This window comes from Heterocephalus glaber, unplaced genomic scaffold (assembly GCF_053883595.1).
Source record: "Heterocephalus glaber isolate CG9 unplaced genomic scaffold, H.glaber_assembly_v1.0 deba00001666, whole genome shotgun sequence".
Lineage (NCBI taxonomy): Eukaryota > Metazoa > Chordata > Mammalia > Rodentia > Bathyergidae > Heterocephalus > Heterocephalus glaber.
In genome coordinates, this window is record NW_028258406.1 from 4,089,356 (window position 1) to 4,110,619 (window position 21,264).

At 36.4% G+C, this 21,264-nt stretch overlaps 1 protein-coding gene across 6 annotated transcripts in view; it reads left to right on the forward strand.

Moving 5' to 3' along the window:
* Nucleotides 1–21,264, forward strand: part of Diaph3 (diaphanous related formin 3) — a 501,638-nt gene that overhangs the window by 181,118 nt on the left and 299,256 nt on the right. For all 6 annotated transcript variants that reach the window (XM_087197467.1, XM_087197470.1, XM_087197468.1 and 3 more), the window contains 3 exons: nucleotides 15,275–15,379; nucleotides 19,106–19,414; nucleotides 20,166–20,280. In XM_087197467.1, the coding sequence (XP_087053593.1) occupies nucleotides 15,275–15,379; nucleotides 19,106–19,414; nucleotides 20,166–20,280 (529 nt within the window). The remainder of the gene's footprint in view (nucleotides 1–15,274; nucleotides 15,380–19,105; nucleotides 19,415–20,165; nucleotides 20,281–21,264) is intronic.

Sequence of the window (21,264 nt, forward strand, 5' to 3'; positions counted from 1 at the left end):
CATTCATCATTGGAAATTTGGATCTTTACATAATCTGTCTTGGTTCTTATTTTTCCGCCTTCCGCTGCCCTCCCTTCAATCCTTCCATCCCTCCCTATTTACAAAGACTTTGTTTCCATTTTTTCATTTTTTCATATTAATTCCATTTCCTTCTTTCCTTTCCTGTACCCCTACCACGTCCCCTTCCCCTTAGCTCCTTTTCTTCCTGTTTCACATTATCTATTATACCTTTTAGTCCTTATTTACACTTTCAGTTTCTCACACCAGAGAAACTACTCAGTATTTACATGTGTGTGGTGTTTATTTCACTTAAGAGTATGGCCTCAATGTGCATGCATTTAGCTACAAATGTCTCTAAATTTTCATTTTGTGTGGCTGAGTATTATTAAAAAACCACATTTTCTTTATTTAGTCTCCAGTTGATGGGCAATTGGGCTGCTTCCAAGTATTAGCTATTATAAATTGTGCTGCTATGAACTTGGGTACACATACATCACTGTGGTATGATTCTTTTAATTCTTTGGGGAAGATGCCCAGCAGGGGAATAGCTGGATCAAAGGGGACTTCCAATCCTAGTTCTTTGAGGTATCTCATACAGATTTCCACAGTGGTTGCACCAGTTTACACTTCCACCATCAGTGGACCAGGGTTCCTTTTTCTCCACAGGCCCACTAGCATTTATTACTGCTTGATTTCATGATAGCAGCCATTCTTTCTGGGGTGAGGTGGAATCTCAGCATTGTTTTCATTTGCATCTCTCGAATGACCAGTGATGGTGAACATTTTCTCATATGTTTATTTGCGATATCTACTTCTTTGTGTGAGAAATGTCTGTTTATTTCAAATGGCCATTTTTGGATTGGGTCTTTAAATTTGAGAGGTCTGATCTTTTTAAGTTCTTTATAGATTCGAGGTAGTAGACCTTTGTCTGAGGAAAAGCAGGTGAAGATTTTTTTCTCACATTGTGTGTTGTCTCTTCTCACTTCTGGTGGTTTCTCTTGCTGTGCAGAAGCTTTTTAATAAGAAGAGATCCCGCTTGTTGATTGTGTTAGTTCATGGGCAACTGAGGTTTTGTTCATAAAATCTTTTCCTACACCAATGTCTTCAAGAAGTCTACCTAGCTTCTGTTCCAGGTGATTCAGTGTTTCTATTTCAATATTTAGATCCTTAATCCATTTTGATTTTTGTTTAGTGCATGGTGTGAGATATAGGTCTAGTTTTAGTCTTTGGCAAGTTGAAACCCAATTTTTACAGCCCCATTTATTAAAGAGGCTATCTTTTCTCCTGTGAGAGTGTTTGGCTCCTTTATTGAAGATGAGATGACTGAGGAGTGTGTCTAGAGTTGTTTCGGCATCTTCTAATCTGTTCCACTGGTCTTCAGGTCTGTTTCTTTGCCAATACCATGCTGTTTTTATCATATTAGCTTTGTAGTATAGTTTGAAGTTGGGGGTTGTGATACCCCCTGCCATGTCTCTGTTACCGAGAATTGTTTTTGCTATTCTGGGTCTCTTCTTGTTCCAAATGAATTTTTGGATTGTTTCCTCAAGGTCCGTTAAGTATGCTGCTGGGATTTCAATTGGAATTGCATTGAATCTATATAGCAATTTTGGAAGTATGGCCATTTTCACTATATTAATCCTTCCTACCCAGGAGCAGGGGATGTCTTCCCATTTTCTAATATCATCTTCAGTCTCTCTTTTCAGAGTGCTATAGTTATCAGAGAAGAGGTCTTTGATTTCTTTTGTTTGGTTGATTACTAGGTATGTCAGTTTTTTGGATGCTATTGTGAAAGGAATTGTTTGCCCTATTTCTCTCTCAGTGAGTCTGTTGTTTGTGTAGAGGAAAACTATGGATTTTTGTGTGTTGGACTTATTTTTTTTTTCCCCCATTAAGTTTATTGGTACATTTTTGGTATAAAATATAGTTACATTCATCATTGAGATCTTGTACCTTTACATGATGTATCTTGGTTCTTTTTTTTTTGCTCTTCCCTTGCCCTCCCTTCACCCCCTCCACCCTTCCCTATTTGCAAAGACTTTGTTTCCATTTTTTTCCTTTTCTCATATTTTTTCCTTTCTCCTTTTTCCTTTCCCCTACCGCTTCCCCTTCCCCTGAAATTTTAGAACTTTTGTTCCTGTTGCACAATATCAATTATACATTTTTAAAATTACAATATCAAGATCTAGGAGACATTACCACAGATTCTACAGAATTTAAAAGGATATAGAGAGCATATTTCAAAAATCTGTTTTGAAATAAATTTGACAACTCAAGAAGGACCTTGGAAGACAAATTAATGAAATTAACTCTGGAGGAAATATAAAATTTGAATAGCATCTATTAAAGAAAGTATATTCCTAGCTTGAAAACCTACCTATATGACAACAGCAGGCTCAGATACATTTTAACTGATAAATTATATCAAACAATTAAAGCAGAAAAAAGAAGGAACACTTCTCCCCTCATTTTAGGAACTCAACATTGTGCTAATCCTATAACTGGATAAAGATAATAGAAGAAAAAAGTATGAACATAGATAGAAATTTGTTTAACAAAACAAACTCTTAGAAGTCAGATCTGGCAGTATGTAGAAAGTGGTTTTGTTATAGGGATGGCAGTGTTGGTTCAGCATTGGAAGATCCACCGCCAAAAGTCATCATTTGAACAGAGGAAAGCAAAAAGCCATGTGATCCTGTCACTGGTTGGAGAAAAAGTATTGGACTAAATTCCACAGCTGTTCATGGTAAAAGCTGTCAGGAGCCTAGAAGTGGAACAGAACCTTCTCAACAGATTAAAGACATATACTCCATACTTCCAGTGAGAACGCCTTGTATGAATGGAGAAGATACAATGCTTTCTCCTTAAGGTGGGGAACAAGGCCTATATGTTTACTCTTTATCTGTCCATTAAACTTTGAAACCTAGGCCCCACCAAAATAGTCGGGCAATAAAGTGACACAATTAGGATAGGATTGGCAAGGTAGAAGCAAAATCTTTATATGTAGATGAGATGATCATCTACAGAGAAAATACTAAGAAATCTCTAGGAGCCCCAAGAAATTGTATTTGAATTTAGCAGGATTAGAAAACACCAGGTATGTATAAAAATTCAGGTTTGTGTATACTTGCTATAAATGAAGAATTGGATATTGAAATTTAAAAGTTATGTAGGAGTACAAAGGACCTAGGAAAGTTAAAAAAAAACAAAACAAAAACAGTGTTGGGAGACATTTAGTACCTAATTTTAAGACTTCTTCTAAAGCTACAGTAATCAAGGCAATGTTGGTGTAAGGAAAAACATATAGATCATTGGAATAAAACAGAGAATCTAGAAATAGAACCACACATATATGGTCCACTCAGTTTTGAAAGATTATTTAACATTAGCATTTTATAGAATATAAACTCAATTCAAGAGCCAAGGAAGAGATAGTGTCTTCAGCAAACGGCACTAGAACACCTGGTATCTGTATATAAAAAATTAACCTCAACCTTTTTTTTCCATACATGAAAATAACTTGAAGGGATCTATGAACCTAAATATGAAAGCCTAAAAGTATAAAACTTTAAGAAGAAATTATAAGGGAAGATGTTTATGGATTCAGGGTAGGCAAGAACTACCTAGGATACAAAAAACATGATGTATAAAAGAAAAAAATTGATAAATGAGATTCCATCAAAATTTAGAACTTTAAATGACATCATTAAAATGAAAAGCAGTCCTTAAACAGACCATATTTACAATGCATAAAACCTATGACCAGAATATATAAAGAATTCTTAGAGCTCATTAATAGAGAACCCAATTAAAAGGTAGACATAAGAAGATGGTAAATAGCCAGTACAGCACAAGGAAAGGGGTGCAACTCTAGAACCAGAAAAATGCTAATCAACGCAATAACAAGATTGAATTATACACTCATTAGGGAGATGAAGTTAAAAGTAAAGCCTTTTCATGACTTTTTCTTTTTGTTGAGTTCTCCCCCTTTGCATTTAATTTGTCACTCCCAATAGATTCATTCTGCTGGGTTTCCTGGGGATGTAATCCTCATTGTCTTTTCCTAGGGTATTGTCTAAAATTTTTTGGAGTGTCGGTTTGGTATTCATGAAGTTCCTGAGGTGCTCTTTATCATGAAAGTATCTTATTTCTCTATCCATTTTGAAAGATAGTTTTGCAGGATGCATCAATCTGGGTTGGAGGCTGTTTTCCTTTAGAGCTTGAAATACATCACTCCAAGTTCTTCTTGCCTTGAGGGTTTGCATTGAGAAGTCTGCTGTGATTCTGATGGACTTTCCTTTGTATGTGATTTGTTTCTTTTCTCTCACTGCTTGTAGAATTTTGTTCTTCTGTTGGATTTCTGGAATCCTATTATATGCTTATGTGTAGATTTTTTTTGATCAAGGCTATTTGGAGTACTATATGCCTCACTTATCTGTATGTCAAGTTCTTTTCAACCTCCTTGGGAAGTTTTCCGCCATCACTTCTGTGAACAGTTTCCTTATGTCATCTGCACCCTCTCTTGTTTCTTCATTGAGTCCAATCAGTCTTATGTTATTCTTCTTTGCATCGTCTAGCAGCTGCTGGAATAATTTCTTGTGTACCTTTACAATTTTAAAGCAGTTTTTCTTTTCCAGGTCATTAATTGCAGTCATTTCTTCTATATCTGAAATTCTATCCTCACATTGGTTCATTCTGCTGTGCAGACTTTTGATGGAGTTTTTAATCTCCTGGAAATCTGTTTGCATCTGTTTTATGGATTCCATGTGTTTCCTATGTTGGGATTCCATCATGTTCCTCAGATCCTCTATTTTTTTATCTGTGTCCTCTCTAGATTCATTACTCATGTCTTACACCATGAGCACAATCTTTGCTGTTATCTGAGTAATTATTTCTGATTTCATTTTTCCCATATCTTCTTTTGTTGCCAGTTCAGAGAGTCCAGGTGTTTGAGTATCAGATTTTTCCCTTTGGAACAATCTCGTTTCCCTTTGGGGTTGCTGTAGGTGATCCAGAAGTCTGTTTTTGAGACTTGTTTACGTCATTTCCATGGGGGGTGGGGGGTGGGGGTAGTGCTTCTGCTGCCTGCGCGGCTCACCTTCTCTGCCCTAGGAGCTTGGGATGGCACCGGGGGAGCTTCCTTCTGGTTGCTGGGACCGGCTCACCTTCTCTGCCCTAGGAGCTTGCGATGATGGTGGGGGAGCTTCCTTCCTGGTGGTGAGATTGGCTCACCTTCTCTGTCCTAGGAGTGTGGGATGGCACCGGGGGAGCTTCCTTCTGGGTGCTGGGACCGGCTCACCTTCTCTGCCCTAGGAGCTTGCGATGGTGATGGGGGAGCTTCCTTCCCGGTGCTGAGACCAGCTCAGCTTCTCTGTCCTAAGAGCTTGGGATGGCGGCGGGGGTGTGTGTTGACCTTTTATCCAGCTACTCTACTGAATTTGGTTATTAAGTCTAGAATACTTTTGTTGGAGTTCTTGGGTCTTCTATATAGAGTATCATGTCATTTGCAAATAATTACAGTTTGAGTTCTTCATTTCCTTTCTTTATTCCTTTTATTTCTTTCTCTTGTCTAATTGCCGTGGCTAATGTTTCCAAAAGTGTATTGAACAGGATTGATGATAGTGGACATTTTTGTCTTGTTCCTGATTTTAGTGTGAAGGGTTTCAGTTTTTGACCATTTAGTATGATATTGGGTGTTGGTTTTTCATAGATGGGTTTTATCAGATTGAGGTAGAGACCATCTATTCTAAGTTTTTATAGGGTTTTTATCATAAATGCATGTTGGATTTTGTGAAATGCTTTTTCTGCATCTGTGGAGATAATCATATGGTTTTTGTCCTTGGCTCTATTGATGTAGTGTATTTCATTGATTGATTTGCATATGTTAAACCATCACTGTATCCCTGGGATGAATCCCACTTGGTCAGCATGTATGATCTTCTTCTTCTTCTTCTTTTTTTTTTTTTATTTGTTAAATTCTTTCATTGGTACGTTGTAGGTATAGAACAGAATTACATTTCTCATTGGGAACTTGTACCTTTACATGATGCATCTTGGTTCTTATTTTTTCCCCATTCCTAGCCCTCTCATCACACCCTCTACCCTTCCCTATTTACAAAGACTTTATTTCCATTGTTTCCATTTCTCATCATTTTTCCTTTCCCTTCTTTCCTTTCCACTGCCACTCCCACTACCCCTACCACTTTGGACCTTTTCTTCCTATTTTGCATTATCGATTATTCATTCTAATCATTGGTACATTTTAGGTATACAGTATAATGACATTCATTATTGGAAATTTGCACCTTTACATTATCTCTCTTGATTCTTATTTTTCACCCTTGCCCACCCCTCCCTTCAACTCCTCCATTCCTCCCTATTTACAAAGATTTTGTTCCTATTTTTCCATTTTCTCCTATTAATTCCATTTTCTTCTATCCTTTCCCCTAGCCCTCCCACTTCCTTCCCCTTTGCCCCTTTTCTTCCTATTTCACATTACCTATTATACATTTTAGGGTATGATTCTTTTAATTCGTTGGGGAAGATCCCCAGTAGTGTAATTTTTCTTTGTCTGGTCATTAATTGCAATCTTATCTTCTGTATCTGAAATTCTGTCCTCACTTTGTCCCATTCTGGTGTGTAGACTTTCAGTGGAGTTTCTAATCTCTTGAAAATCTGTTTGCATATGTTTTATGGATTCCCAGCAGTGGAATAGCGGCGTCATATGGGACTTCCAGTCCTAGTTCTTTGAAGTATCTCCATACTGATTTCCACAGTGGTTGAACCAGTCTACACTCCCACCAGCAGTGGAGCAGTGTTCCCCTTTCCCCACAGCCCCGCCAGCATTTGTTATTGGTTGATTTCATGGTAGCAGCCATTCTTTCTGGGATGAGGTGGAATCTCAGCGTTGTTTTCATTTGCATCTCTTGAATCAGCAGTGACGTTGAACATTTTTTCATGTATTTATTTGTATTTAATTTCCTCTGTGACCCCTTGGTTATTCAGCAGTGTGTGGTTCAATTTCCATGTGTTTATGAAATTCTTGTGGTTTCTTTTGCTGTGAATCTCCAATTTCATAGCAGTATAGTCTGATAATATACAGGGGGTAACTTCAGTTCCTTTGCACTTACTCAAACACATTCTGTGAGTGAGTATGTGGTCTATTTTGGAGAATGACCCATGTGCAGCTGAAAAGAATATGTATTCTGCTTTTGTGGGGTGGAAGACTCTGTAAGCATCTGTTAAGTTCATTTATTCAAGAGTTTGATTGAATTCTAGTATTTCATTGCTTATTTTTTGTCTAGTTGATCTATCTATTTGTGACAATGGGGTATTGAGGTCCCCCACTACTATTGTATTAGTGCATATATGACTTTTCATGTCCATTGATATCTGTTTTATATAGTTGGGCACACTAGTGTTTGGTGCATAGATATTTATGATTGTCATCTCTTCCTCTTGGATTGTTCCCTTTACAAAGATGTAGTGCCCTTGTTTGTCTCTCTTAGTCATTGTTAGTTTGAAATCCATTTGATCTACAAAGAGGATAGCTACTCTTGCCTTTTTTCATGTTCCCATCTCATGGATTATTGTTTTCCACCCTTTAACTTTCAATCTGTGAGTTCCTTTTTGAATTAAATGCATTTCTTGTATGCAGCATATTATTGGATTTTGCTTCTTGACCCATTCTGCCAGTGTATTTGTTTTGATTCCTGAACTGAGACCATTTACATTGATAGTTATAACTGATACGTATTGAGGTATCATTGTCATGACATTTTCTTTTTGTTGGATTCTCCCCCTTTACATTTAATTTCTTGTCTCGCCTGATGGATTCATTCTGCTGGGCTTCCTGGGGTTTTGATCCTCATTGTCTGTTCCTAGGATATTATCTAAAAGTTTTTGGAGTGCTGGTTTGGTAATGAAGTTCCTAAGGTGCTCTTTGTCATGAATTTCTCCATCAATTTTGAAAGATAGTTTTGCAGGGTACATCAGTCTGGGTTGGGGTCTCTTTTCCTTTAGGGCTTGGAATTCAACACTCCAAGCTCTTTTGCCTTGAAGGTTTGGGTTGAGAAATCTGCTGTGATTCTAATGACCTTTCCTTTGTATGTGATTTGTTCTTTTCTTTAACTGCTTGGAGTACTTTGTTCTTCTGTTGAGTTTCTAGAATCTTAGCAATTATATGCCTATGTGTAGATTTTTTTGATAAAGGCTATTTGTAGTCCTATATGCCTCACTTATCTGTGTGTCAGGTTTTTTTCCCATGCTTGTTTAGTTTTCTGCCATTACTTTTGTGAACAGTTTTTTTTAATGTCCTCTGTACTCTCCTGTTTCTTCTTTGGCTCCAGTCAGTCTTATGGTATTTTTCTTTGCATCATCTAGCAGCCACGGGATTGATTTCTCATGGGCCCTTACAATTTTGAAGCAGTTTTTCTTTGTCTGGTCATTAATTGCAATCTTATCTTCTGTATCTGAAATTCTGTCCTCACTTTGGCCCATTCTGCTGTGTAGACTTTCAGTGGAGTTTTTAATCTCTTGGAAATCTGTTTGTATCTGTTTTATGAATTCTATTTGTTTCCTATGTTGGGATTCCATCATGTTCCTCAGCTCCTCTATTTTTTTTATCTGTGTCCTCTCTAGCTTTATTAATCATGTCTTGCACTATGAGCACAATCTGTGCTGTTATCTTAGAGATTATTTTTGATTTCATTTTTTCAGATCCTCTTTTATTGCCAGTCCAGTTGAGTACCAGATTGTTCCATCTCGTTTCCCTTTGGGGTTGCTGTAGGTAATCTTGAAGTCTGGTTTTGAGACTCGTTTGTATGTCTTCTCATTTTGAAGGGGGTGGGGTATGGTGCTGTTGGCACCTGCCCGGCTCACCTCCTGTGCACTGTGAATGGTGGAAATGCTGCCTGCATGCCCCTTCGTCTGGGCTGGGAGTCATGGATAGGTGACCCAGAAGGCCCTTCCTCTGGGCTGGGATTGGTGGAACGGTGGTCTGGAAGCCCCTACCTCTGTTTTGGGAACAGTGGAAAGGTGACCCAGAATCCCCTTCCTCCTGGCTGGGAGCAGTGGAATGGCGGTCCGGAAGCCCCTACCTCTGTTTTGGGAGCAGAGGAAAGGTGGCCTGGAAGCCCCTTCCTCTGAGCTGGGAGGGGTGAAAAGGTGGCCCGGAAGCCCTTTCCTTGGGCTGGGAGCCGTGGAACCCTTTTTTATAAACTTTTAAGATTAAACATAATTTGAAAATGAAAGGCACCCTTTTGTAAATTAGGACTAATTTAGAAAAATCATTTAAATTTCTTGTCTGGGAAGTTCTAGAGTGTTCAGTTGACCAAACACCCAGTGAAGTGTAACAGAGTTGAGGCTAGAGTAACAGCTACGAATATGCTATTGTTGCCCAGAGTGTTTAATGGGGGAAACAAATTAATGGATTGTTTTAAGTTGTCAAAAATGTTACAGTTGGTAGATGTTCATGTTGTTGAGCGACCTTTCCCCTAGCCAACTTTATATTGTAAGCTCAGTAAGCACTTTCAGTTTTCTTGGAAAAGTAGTAGTAAACTTTCAAGTACTATATTTTGATATATCTTGAATAGTATAAATTTGCTTTTGTTATCATCTTTAGGTCGGTAGAGTCTATGATTTGAGTTAAATATGACTTTCCCAGTAGATATCTTTTAAAGTGTAAGCTTCAAATGCAAATAAAAGTAGGACCTTGTTCAAGGTTAGTTGTCTTTTTTTTTTTCTTTAGTCAGAAATTGTACGTCTTAGGTGTACTTAGAAAATATTGCCTGCTCCATAAAAGATTTCTGTTGCCATCCCATTTTGTATATATCAGCAAAAACTTTGCTCTGATAGCTTTATAAGGACACATGTAAGTACTTGGTTTTAGGCAGGAAGCTATCATAGTTGCTAGACACATTCTTTATTTTGGTGCATAAATTTGAAAAATGAAGAACAGAAATGTCAGAAAGTATATAGAAGATATTGAATTATCAACCTTCTTGTCCAGAGACACTAATACATTTACCCTAGGGAATGAAATTAAGTATAACCTCAACTTTAACTGTGTTGCTTGACATTTTTGTGTGTAATTTTGTAAGTGTAATATTGCTGTAGCAACTCTTTTTTTGGAGAAGCAGGCAATTTTATCAGTTTTTATAAGGTATGCTTTCAATGGAGACTCGTTTTATCCCCGAGGCTATAGTGATTTTAGTGTAGATGTTATGAAAATGCTAAAGCAAAATTATGTTTTATCTGATCCTTTCATAGGCAACAGTGTACAAATTTATCTCTTTGGTAAGAAATGCAGATGCTTTCAGTATAGCCGAGTTGATCTAATAAATTTTCCTAGCATGTACTAATTATAAATAATTGTTATGTTAGCCTTTTCTCTTGTCCCCTAAATAATGTGTTTTGTTTCTGAATTTTAGTCTAGATGTAGGATAGTGTATGTTAATATTGTTAAACGGCTTCTTCATTCTTACTCTCATAAGAAGAAATTAATTCCTTTTCTTTCACTGTAGCCATGAACTTTGTCTTAGTTGTAAAAAAAAAAGGGAAAAAAGAAAGTGACCTCAAAGATTTTTGATGCTGGGAGAGTGGCAATATTTAATATATGATATTGACATAGGCATTCGACATATAAAGGAAGATTTGACAGGAGTTGGTTCAGCACTTCATTCAACAAATATTTATTGAGTTTAATTATAAGTGTAAGGCACTTGAATCATGATGAGTAAAATAGAAGAGGTCTCACATTTATGAGCTTCCAGGTTGGTGAATGTTATTGAGGCATGTGATACATTTTAATATTTTCATATTACAGCATGATAATTACTGTGGTGGAAGCACCCTATGTGGTGTATAATCAATCCTACCAGAAGGGTTTCTCATCTAGTTTGAGGGCTCAGAGAATATTTACCCAAAGATGATAACTAGTGTGAAAGCTGAAGGATCAGTATGAGATAAGAAGTTGAGATAACCACGGAAGAGTTGAATGCAGATTTATGTTGAAATTCTTGTAGACATTTCAAACATAACATAGCTGTCATAGTTTGGACATGGTGTAATGTGTCCTTCCAAAGGCCTTTGTATGAAAGCTTGGTCCCCACGGTGGCACAGTTGGGAAGTGGTTTGACCTTAAGGTGTGGGGTTGGGGTGATGGGGGCATGAAGTGGTTCTCTGTTCAACGCCTTCATTCCTTGGCAGAGGGAAAGGAGTGATATAGAGGAGTGAGCCTGGCACTTCCCATCCTCTCTGCTCCTGGTTCATGGTGTACTCAGTGCTTGTTTCCACACACAATCCTGCCATTGTTGTCTGTACCATGAGGTGCTGTAGCCAAGGAGCAGCTCTGCCACAAAGCCGGGGCCAAGCCATTTGGCTAGCCTGTGTCATCTGTTCTGTTATAGTGATGCGAAGCTAACACAATACCTACAAACAAATTCATCTCTCTTCTCCCTAAAAATGCTTTCCTTCCCTGCATTTTATGACTTTTTAACTCCATACTACAATACTTTATTTCCAGCATAAAAAACCACACAACACTCTAGTCATCTTAGATATACTGTTCTCATTTATTCTTTTTTTCAGTCAGATAGAAACTTCTTTGGAGTGTCTGGTCCCATTTTCTTTCTGTTACCCTCTCTTCTACCTCAGTTCAGGCAGACCCTCAGTTCTTGCATGAACAACTGTAAGCACCTCTCAGCTAATTTCCATGCCTCTAGTGTTTCCCTTTCAATTCATCTTCCACACTGCTGCCGGATGGTGTTTTTCAAAGTGCAAATTTGATCACATTATCTTCTTAGAATACATACTCTCCTAGCCCTCCATGATCTTTAGGAAAAATGAATAACTCTGTGGTTTATTACAAAATTTCTGTTAACAGTTTCATTCCTGTATATATCTCTGGTTTCATCCCTGCAGTTTGTTTTCATACCTCCTTTGTGTCCCCCTCACAAAGGATTGCTTTTCATTCGACTGGGCACTGTGCTATTCCCTCTGTGTGAAATGATAGCTGCACTTCTCACCGACTGCTCTGCTTCTTCAGACTTCATGGTCAGCACTGCTGCTGCAGGAATCATTTACTGGCTCTCAGTCTCATTCGACCTTTATTGCTGACAGTTTTCATGGATTTAGGGATGACTATTTACTTTTACTTCACCATCAGACATTATGCTTACTAAAGCTCTGACTGTGTTCTTTTCAACTCTCTTTTCTCCAACACCTACCACTGAGGGACATATCCAAGGCGTGCTGTTAGATATTTATTGTATAATGGAAATAATGTAGTTTTGGTCTAGATCCCAGAGGGTCCTTAGACGTTAATGATTGTAGTTGTGCCTCTAAAGGTTTGACTAAAGGAATCATATTATTTGAACTGTCTTTTACAAAGAATAATCATATTTAAAACAAGGTTTCTAGAAGGGAAGATCGTTTTCTTTTCACTTGTCATAAAAATTTTCATTAATAAATTGGAAATATAGTTATAGATATATATGGAGATATATATATATATTTATGTATTGATATATGGATTTATTTATAATGGTGATAGGGATTTGGAAGCTGTTAGTCTATGGATAGTGATTGAAAAAGATACAATTTTATGAGCAATGTAGAGTGAGGAAATAGTCTTGTAGCGTGCCAGTATTAGAGGGTTGGATTTTAAGCAGTATGACATCCAAATTAAAAATTGGTAGAAGCAGTCAACAAGTAGCAGGAGAACCAGAAGACTGTTGTCATGGGAGGGACCTGGAGAAGAGAGGTTGAGTATGGAGGCATATTTATAAGTGATTATGTGTAGAACAGGCCTGGCTACCGTGGGAGACGAAAATGTTTCACAATCTGTGCTGTTCATCATGGAAACCATTGGCACCATTTGTGTCTGTTGTGTACTTTAAAATGGGCAGCATGATTGAGTACTTGAACTTTTTAACTTTATTTACATTTAAATAACTACTTGTGTCCAGTGGTTGTGATATTGAATAGCACACCTAAGGAGAGTTCACCCAATAAGAGGCTATGAGGAATCCAGGGGATTTGGAATTTGGTAAATAATGTTTTTTTGCAATGTTAGAATGATTGCCAAGTTGTATTGGATAAAAAAATGCATGAAGTTCAACCTTGGAGAAAAGTGAATTTGGGCTAAGAACGGCCTAAAAAAGTGACTGTGAAGCAGAGTCGGATTACATTAGAGGGCTCTTAAGGGGTCAGATGAAGAACAGATGTACAGAGGGGTGAAAATGCAGCCAAGGTGGTGCAGTTGATTTAGCAGGTCCCTGGGGAAGCACTGGGTAGCAGAAGCAGCTGGGTTTATCCTTGGTGCCTGAACATAGTTGCTTTGTAGATAGTCATTTTATTCAGTTTAAGATTTGTGTCTATTTAGTTATTTCATGGTAGGAAGATTTTGATTGGAGGAGCCATAGTACTAATGTTGTAGACTGAGTGAAATGAAGGCTGTTCAGATGGTTTTCATCTGTTAGTATTAGTTATCTTCATAAAGGAGCTAAAGGATAGGAACCAGGATCCATAGCTTTCAGTTTACCTTGCCCACTTATAAAGCGAGAATTAAAATATTTCTTTTTTCACAGAGTATTGGTTATGACATTTAAAAATGCAAGAATTTAAGATAGCATAGTATAGTGATACCTACATGCCCATGCTTGTTGTAGCATGATAAAGAATAGCTAAGCTATGGAAATAGCCTAGGTGCCTGTCAACAGATGAACTGAAAAGAAAATATGGTGTATATACACAATGGAATATTAGTCAGCCATAAAAATGAAATGTTATTTGCAGGAAAATTGATGGAATTTGAGAAGATCATGTTAAGCAAAATAAGCCAGATGCAGGAAGTTGAATATTACATATTTTTCTCATACGAAGAACCTAAAAAAATTAGAGGGAGATTAAAAGGAGAGATGATAGGAATATGGCTGTAGGAGATGAGGAAGGGGATGAGGAGGGAGAAGGGAGGAAGCAAGAAGGGATAGTAAGGGGCTGGAAATAATCAAAGCATGTTATATTCATGTACTGGTGTACCACGGTGAAACTCGTTCTGCATAACAAATATGTATTAATACAAATTTTAAAAATAATAAGGTATGGGGAGACCATATGCATGTGTGGGGCCATGGAGGAAATGTAGTATATATAGTTTGCTCCATTTTACTATGAACCTAAAACTGCTCCAAACATAGCCTATCAAAACAGAAAAGTGTTATCTAAACAGTTGTGCAAAGTAGTGTGGGTTTATTTGAATAACTCAGGCTTTGAAGGCAGAAAAATCTGGCTGTGAAATCTCACAGCTTTTACTAGCTGTAGAGTAGTAGCTATCGCTGTGTTAAAAGCAATATAAGGTTTCCCTTTGTAAACTAAACAAAAACAAAGGCCCTTAGTAAACTGTTCAGTTCATATTGCTATTTTTTTTGGTTGAGTTTTAACTGTATTTAATATCTAGAAGCCTACATTTGTGAAACAGTTACATCTTTTTGCAGTCATTTGATTCTTTTCTTTTTAAAAAGGAGCCAAATACTTATTTTTAATTATGAGATAATACCTTACTTAAATTCTCTCAGGAGAGGTTTTCAGTCCTTGTGATGGGAAAGTGAAACTATCTGAATGCAAGATGAGAACTTGTGATGAGTGGTTAAATAAATTAGAAAACTCAGTGGATTCGCCAAATTTTATTGTTTACCTTTCTCCCAGAAGATAGTATACTAGGGACTTTGAACAATTAATTTACTGTTTATCTCTCAGAGATAGAAGGAGCTGTGTTGTGATAAGAAAAAGTCTATAATTGATGCATTTATAAAGTGGAGGTGTTTGTTAACAAAAGTTTAAATGGAATACTTTTAAATCATGTTGATAAACTTCAGATATGTTTCAAGTATAAATTTTTGCAAGTGGGAGGCAAGGAACTCAATACAGTGCTTTGCTCTGTATTATTTTACACAAAATTACAGTGATATTTAGGGACTTTTAAGTAAAATGCCAAGGTCATTGATAACTGTGGACCCGTTTGCTCTGTGGCAAGAAGAAGGTCACAGACTCCATCTCTGGTTCTTTCTGTTCCCTTGAGAATGAATGATTTTGGTGGGACCTGCAGAGACCTAGACAAAGGCTGTGTGTCACTTATCAGAAATCTACTGTTTCTTTTATAAGTTGATTCAAAAATGTATATCCTATTGGCACATCATTAGTCATATTTTTATATGAAGAATATTGCTTTGCATTTTCATTTTCCCTTCCCTCCTCTCTCTCTCTTTTTCCTTTTCAGTTTGAAAAGGAGTTTACTGACCACCAAGAAACTCAGTCTCAATTGCAGAAAAAGGAGGCAAAGATTAATGAGCTTCAAGCAGAGTTACAAGCTTTTAAAGCACAGGTAAAATACCATTTGGAGTGAATTTGGTATTGAAACCACACCAGGAGAGTAAAGGTCATGTTAGATCTTCATAGCATCAAAGTGTTTAAACTTTAATTTTCCTTTTTTGGTGTAATTTGTATGTGCTTCTACTTTGCTATGTGTACATTTTTAAAAATTACTTTGCCATCTCTTTTTCAACTTATAATTTTAGGAATATCTAAGCTTTACACTTTAAACTGCTTTTTTCTGTTTCATTTAGGTTGTGTTTCTGATGTCTCATGTTCCTAAGTAATTAAGCATAAAGGTTAAGAAAATCTTTTACTCTTAGATTTGTCATTCATCACTGATCTTTATCCGACTACAGGAAATTATTGCTCAAGCTATTTATTTTTCAAAACCTTCAGCCTATGGGTACCTCGCAGTGAAAGATAACCTCCAGCTGAATGAGAACATTTTCTGATAATTTTTCAATTTCCAAAAGTAAACAGATTTAAAACATGACAAAAAAGAGCAAATCTGGATTATGAAGCAGATAGCTCACATCCATGCTCTACACATAAAACATTATATAGCAAGAAATACTTCACTTGCATGTTTATGTGGATGGAAGGAAGGAGGTAGAATTCATAGCTGAATTTCTTCACGTAGATTTATATACAGTAAGCAGTAAGTATAGTTTTGCTGTGATAAAGTCCAAGTAGTCTCAGGTATACTGTTTCCTATATTATTGGCAATTTTGTTTTCTGTTATGTTTTGTTACAGAAGTGATTTGAAGATACCTTAAGAGATAGCTATATCTTAGTGTTCAATTTAATTATACAATCAAAACCTGTCTACAAGATAAATACTTCTTTAGTGCTGTGAGAAGAAAGTACTATATTTCATTGTGATTTTTCACCTTTCCCATATGGCTCCTTATTTCATATTAAAAGAAACATTTGATTGTGTTCTGTATTTCAAATCAAATTGATTTATAGACTTTGGCTACAATATTTTTGACAATTTTTTTCATGCCCTGGGCTAATATAAATATAAGAACCTTTTTTTTTTTCTTTTAAATTTTTGCCAGTAGAAGGATTACTTTCCAATCTACTCTACAGAAATCCAAATTTTAAAAAATATGCCCATTATCTTTGGATGTTATTGCTGCAAAGTGCTTTTATATAAAATGGGAATAAATTTATGTTTCAAAACTGAAATTAAGGAATCTTATAAATTCTTTTAAATTGTGCACAATAATGACCTGTGATTGTAGCTAACAGGGAAAAGCCTGGAATTAGAAACTTAATATTGTTCACACATTCAGCTTTGAAGAATAATTGGCAAACTTTTTCTTTGGGTTTTTCTTTGTATTTCTCATGAAATGTCTGCATTTATCTTAACACTCTTCTCTTTAATCAAAGCTAGTTGAGTATGAAGATGATGAATAAAATATGCCCTGTTATCTGTGATTTCCTTCCTTTAGTCACTTATAGTTGTAAGCAAGATAGTTACAATGTACAGTGTGCCTGCTCCTGAAACATATTTAAATCATTCATACTTTATCAAATGAATGATTCTGGAACACATTTTCAGCCATACTTTTCAGACAGTACTTGTTAACTACAAAATGTACAGGAATTAGTATAGGTTATATTCATCTCTGATGTTCCCAGGACAGTCCCACCCTTGATCACAGCAACCCTGGGTGGCAACCCTGGGCTCTTTATCACACTTAATGGTTTCAATAAGGCATGCATTTTCATTCCCAGTCTCCATTTCTTTCACAACAGTTTTTCTTTGTGCTCATAGCATAGCATTGATTTCAGGCTTTCACATGTGATCTATTTTTCATAATTGTGTTACAAACATTTTAAAATAATAGTTTATAAATGTCTTCCATTTGCAGGGTAGTTCTCACGCATATTACACACACACATACATGTTTATATGGGTTAGAATTGAAATTAATAATTTCAAGAAGTTATTTACCTAGAAAATTTTCTGTAGGATCCAGTTTCATCAACTAAATTCTTACCATACCATGGAATCATAGACAGAGGTGAACAGTGAGCACAGTTGGCTCTTTTCACTCCTCATTTTACTTTGTTTCTCTTTAGCATTGAACTTTGTAGAAGTTTTCTGTAGCTGTGGGACAATCTTTTCACTTGTGGTTTAAGATGCTGTGCTTGCCTTTTTCTTTTCCTGTCTTTATCTGAAACATTTTTTCAGTGGCTGTCGTCTGCCATCACTGCCTTAGGTGATGGGGAAAAAAAGTGAATAATGCAACATAGTCACCACCCTCATTCAGCTTAAAATGTATCAAAGAGGTAATTGCTAATGATCCCTTGGATAATGATTTTATATTATTGAGAAGAGCTGTTGAGAAATATAGGGTGCTATGAGTGTAAAATGAGTGGGAAGATCAAAATTTGCTGCAGAAGGGACACGGTGGCTCAGCCTGGAGAAGTTGGTAAGCAATGTCCAGGTGAAGGGAATGTTTCAGGCAAAGGGGAATTACCAGGCATATGCTCTGATGGCAGTATGAGTTTGGCACATACATGGAATTAGAAGAATATTACTTGAAAGACTAGTTTGTATGAATCAAACCATGACAAACCCCTGAAGGCCCTACTAAGAATTTTAGATTTTTTACTTGGAAGTGATCAATATAGCTATCAATAGATAAATGGATAAAGAAAATGTGGTATTTATACACAATGGAGTACTACTCTGCCATAGGAAGGATGAACTTGAGTCATTTGTAGGAAAGTGGATGCACTTTTTTCTTTCTTTCTTTTATTTTTTGACTCATAAGGTCTTGCTATATAGTTCAGGCTTGCCTTGAACTCACTATGTAGCCCATGCTGGCCTTGAACTTGCTCCAATCTTCCTACCTCAGCCTCCTGAGTGCTAATACTATAGGTGTGCACCACATGTCTGGCTTGGATGGATCTTGAAACTACAATGTTAAGTGAAAGAAATCAGAAACACAAGGTTAAATATCAAATGGTTTCTTTTACATGAGAAACCCAAAATTTAAATAAAAAGTAAAATATAAGATAATGGGAAGTAGAAAAATAGATCTTTTACAAAAGGAAGAGGATAAAGAGATGGAGGGAAGGGGAAGTGAGGAGATGAGGATAAAAAACAATTAAGAGGTATTATGTACACATACCAACTTCCTATGAAGAATAATATTGTGCTCTTCAAACATGCCCTAATTTAAAACATTTGAAAATATAAATTTAAAAAATTTTAGATATTTTCTTCAAAATGCATTAATATACCATTGAGAAAATTTGAGCAAAGGCATGATGTGGAAATATCATTTAAATCTTTTTTTTTCAAATCTTACTTTTTTACTAATCACTTAGTGATTAGTGCAAGTGTTCCACAGAATTCTGTGCACAGATATTCTCTCACTGAGTGAATTTATTGCTTTCAATGTCTTTGCTGTCTCCCAGAGACAGCTGCTTTTCCAGTCCTATACATCTATACCCATTTCTCTCCTGGGCATGTCCACCTACATAGCCTTCACTATATGAAGTGGTGAGTTATATTTTTGACAACTACATTTTCTTGAGAACAAAAGCTAAAATTATTTATTACATTGGAATTACTTTTTAAAAAATTTGTGTTTTGGTTAAATCGTGAAATTACTGATAGTTATTTTTGGTTCAAAATAATACCTTTTTTTCCTGTAAAGCATACTTTTATATCTATAAAATTGTTCTTGGTTATGTTCCTTATTTTCTCCTCTAGTTTGGTGCCTTGCCAAGTGACGTGAAAATTCCTTTGCTCCAGTTGAAAGAAGATGGGACTGGCCAGGCGGCACTTCCTCCTCCCCCTCCCTCGCCCTCTTGTGGAGGGGTACCACCTCCACCACCCCCTCCCCCACCTCCACCACTCCCAGGAATGCTTGTGCCTTTTGGTGGTCCTGTGCCTCCACCACCTCCCCTGGGGTTTCTTGGTGGACGAAACTCTCCTCCCCCACCAACTCTACCATTTGGGTTGAAACCCAAGAAAGAATTTAAACCCGAAATCAGCATGAGAAGATTGAATTGGTTAAAGGTAAAACACGTAAAAAAAGGAAAACATACTTCTACCTTGATGAAAATTTAATTGCCTATTGTATAATTTTCAATGGGAACCTTAGTCAAAGTGATAATAAACAATTTTTTTTTCTAAAAATAGAAGTGTTGATATCCCTTTGCAGTTGATTAAACCTTTCTGGCTTATGAATTTGGCAACAGTTGATCTTTTAGTGGGATTTGATTTGTAATTAAATTGATAATTCATCATTATTGGAATGGAACCCTATATTTATGACATGTTTTTGAAAAAGTACAAAAATGTTAGTGTTTTTAGGAACTGTTCCCTGCTGGTAGCCATTGGAGAAAATATAAGTAGTTGTCAGAAGCTGATATCTACCTAAGTCACAAGAACTCTGAGTCCTATAGAAAGATAGGTTCATGGCCACATAAACATGGGATATGCTGTGTAATGTATTCTGGCCTTCAAGAGGCAGAGTGCAGTTGGGTGTCAGTAATCACTCTGAGAAACAGAATTGAGAAGAAATAAATTCAGCTTTATTTCATTCAGCTTCAGATCACCAGCTGTTGATCGTGGAAACTTTTCCTCTTAAGATCTTAACATTCCTCAGAATTTGTATTTCATCGGACAGACTTAGGGGAAAAATCTACAGAGATTACTTCATAAACATCTGTTGGCAGCTATGGGACGCTGGGTCTGTCCGTAGTGATTGGGCTGGGACAGGTGAAACACCCAGCTGTTTATGCATCAGTCTTCCCTCTGATTGCAGATCCGACCTCATGAAATGACTGAAAACTGTTTCTGGATAAAAGTAAATGAAAATAAGTATGAAAATACGAATTTGCTTTGTAAACTTGAGAATACATTTTGTTGCCAACAAAAAGGTAAGTTTAATGTCTTTGTTATTACTTTATTGGAATTTTAACTTTGCCTCTGTTATATACCAACCCCTAAAACTCCTTATTTTAAACATCCTATACCTCAAATTTTTTCATTACTATAGGTAAATAAGCTAATGAAATGAGATATGTAAGTGAATTTTGTTGGACAGTATATCAAATGAGCAACTTAAAAAATACAAATGAATAATACAAACTTTGATTCTTTAATTTTTCTCTACAATAGTTTTTTTTAAAAGTGCCATTGGAGATTAGAGTTTTCTTAAAGAAGGACATTTTCAGAGACTAATTTGGCATCAAAATTTCTTTAGTTTAAAAAAAAATTGTGAGCCTTCCTCTAATCAGAATTTTGTGACCTTTTATTATTACAATGACTGTCACTGTGTGAATCACATGGTACAGAAATATCATATTTACAGTGTCTTTAAAGTTAGCTTGAAAGAAAATTATTTGAGTATATTATATCATCTTTTTGTTAAAAGCAGTCGTATTCATTTTCCAAATTGTTTTGTGATAGCTTTAACTTGTATGGTATGATTTTTAAAAAAATTAGATTATATTCAACTCTGAAAATTGAATTTATTTAATCCAGTCTCATAGACCTGCCCTTTACATTTTAAGTCTAGTATCTACACATATTGTTCATTTTTAAGTATTATGTAAAGCTTATAGTTTTGGTTTGTAGCACAGGGAAATTAAGATCAATCATTGCCTTTTTTTTTTTTTTTTTTTGGTACCGGGGATTGAACCCAGGACCTTGTGCTTGCGAGGCAGGCGGCGGAACCACTGAGTTAAATCCCTGGACCCCAATCATTGCCTTTTAATGTTCAGAAAAAAATGAAACTTTTTCATTATAGACTTACACGTCTTTATCCCTGGGCTCACTGAAGACAGAGAGATCTGACAGGGAGAGATTATACTGAATGAATGGAGGTGCTGGGGTTTAGTTTTGAGAGAGAGAGAGGAATT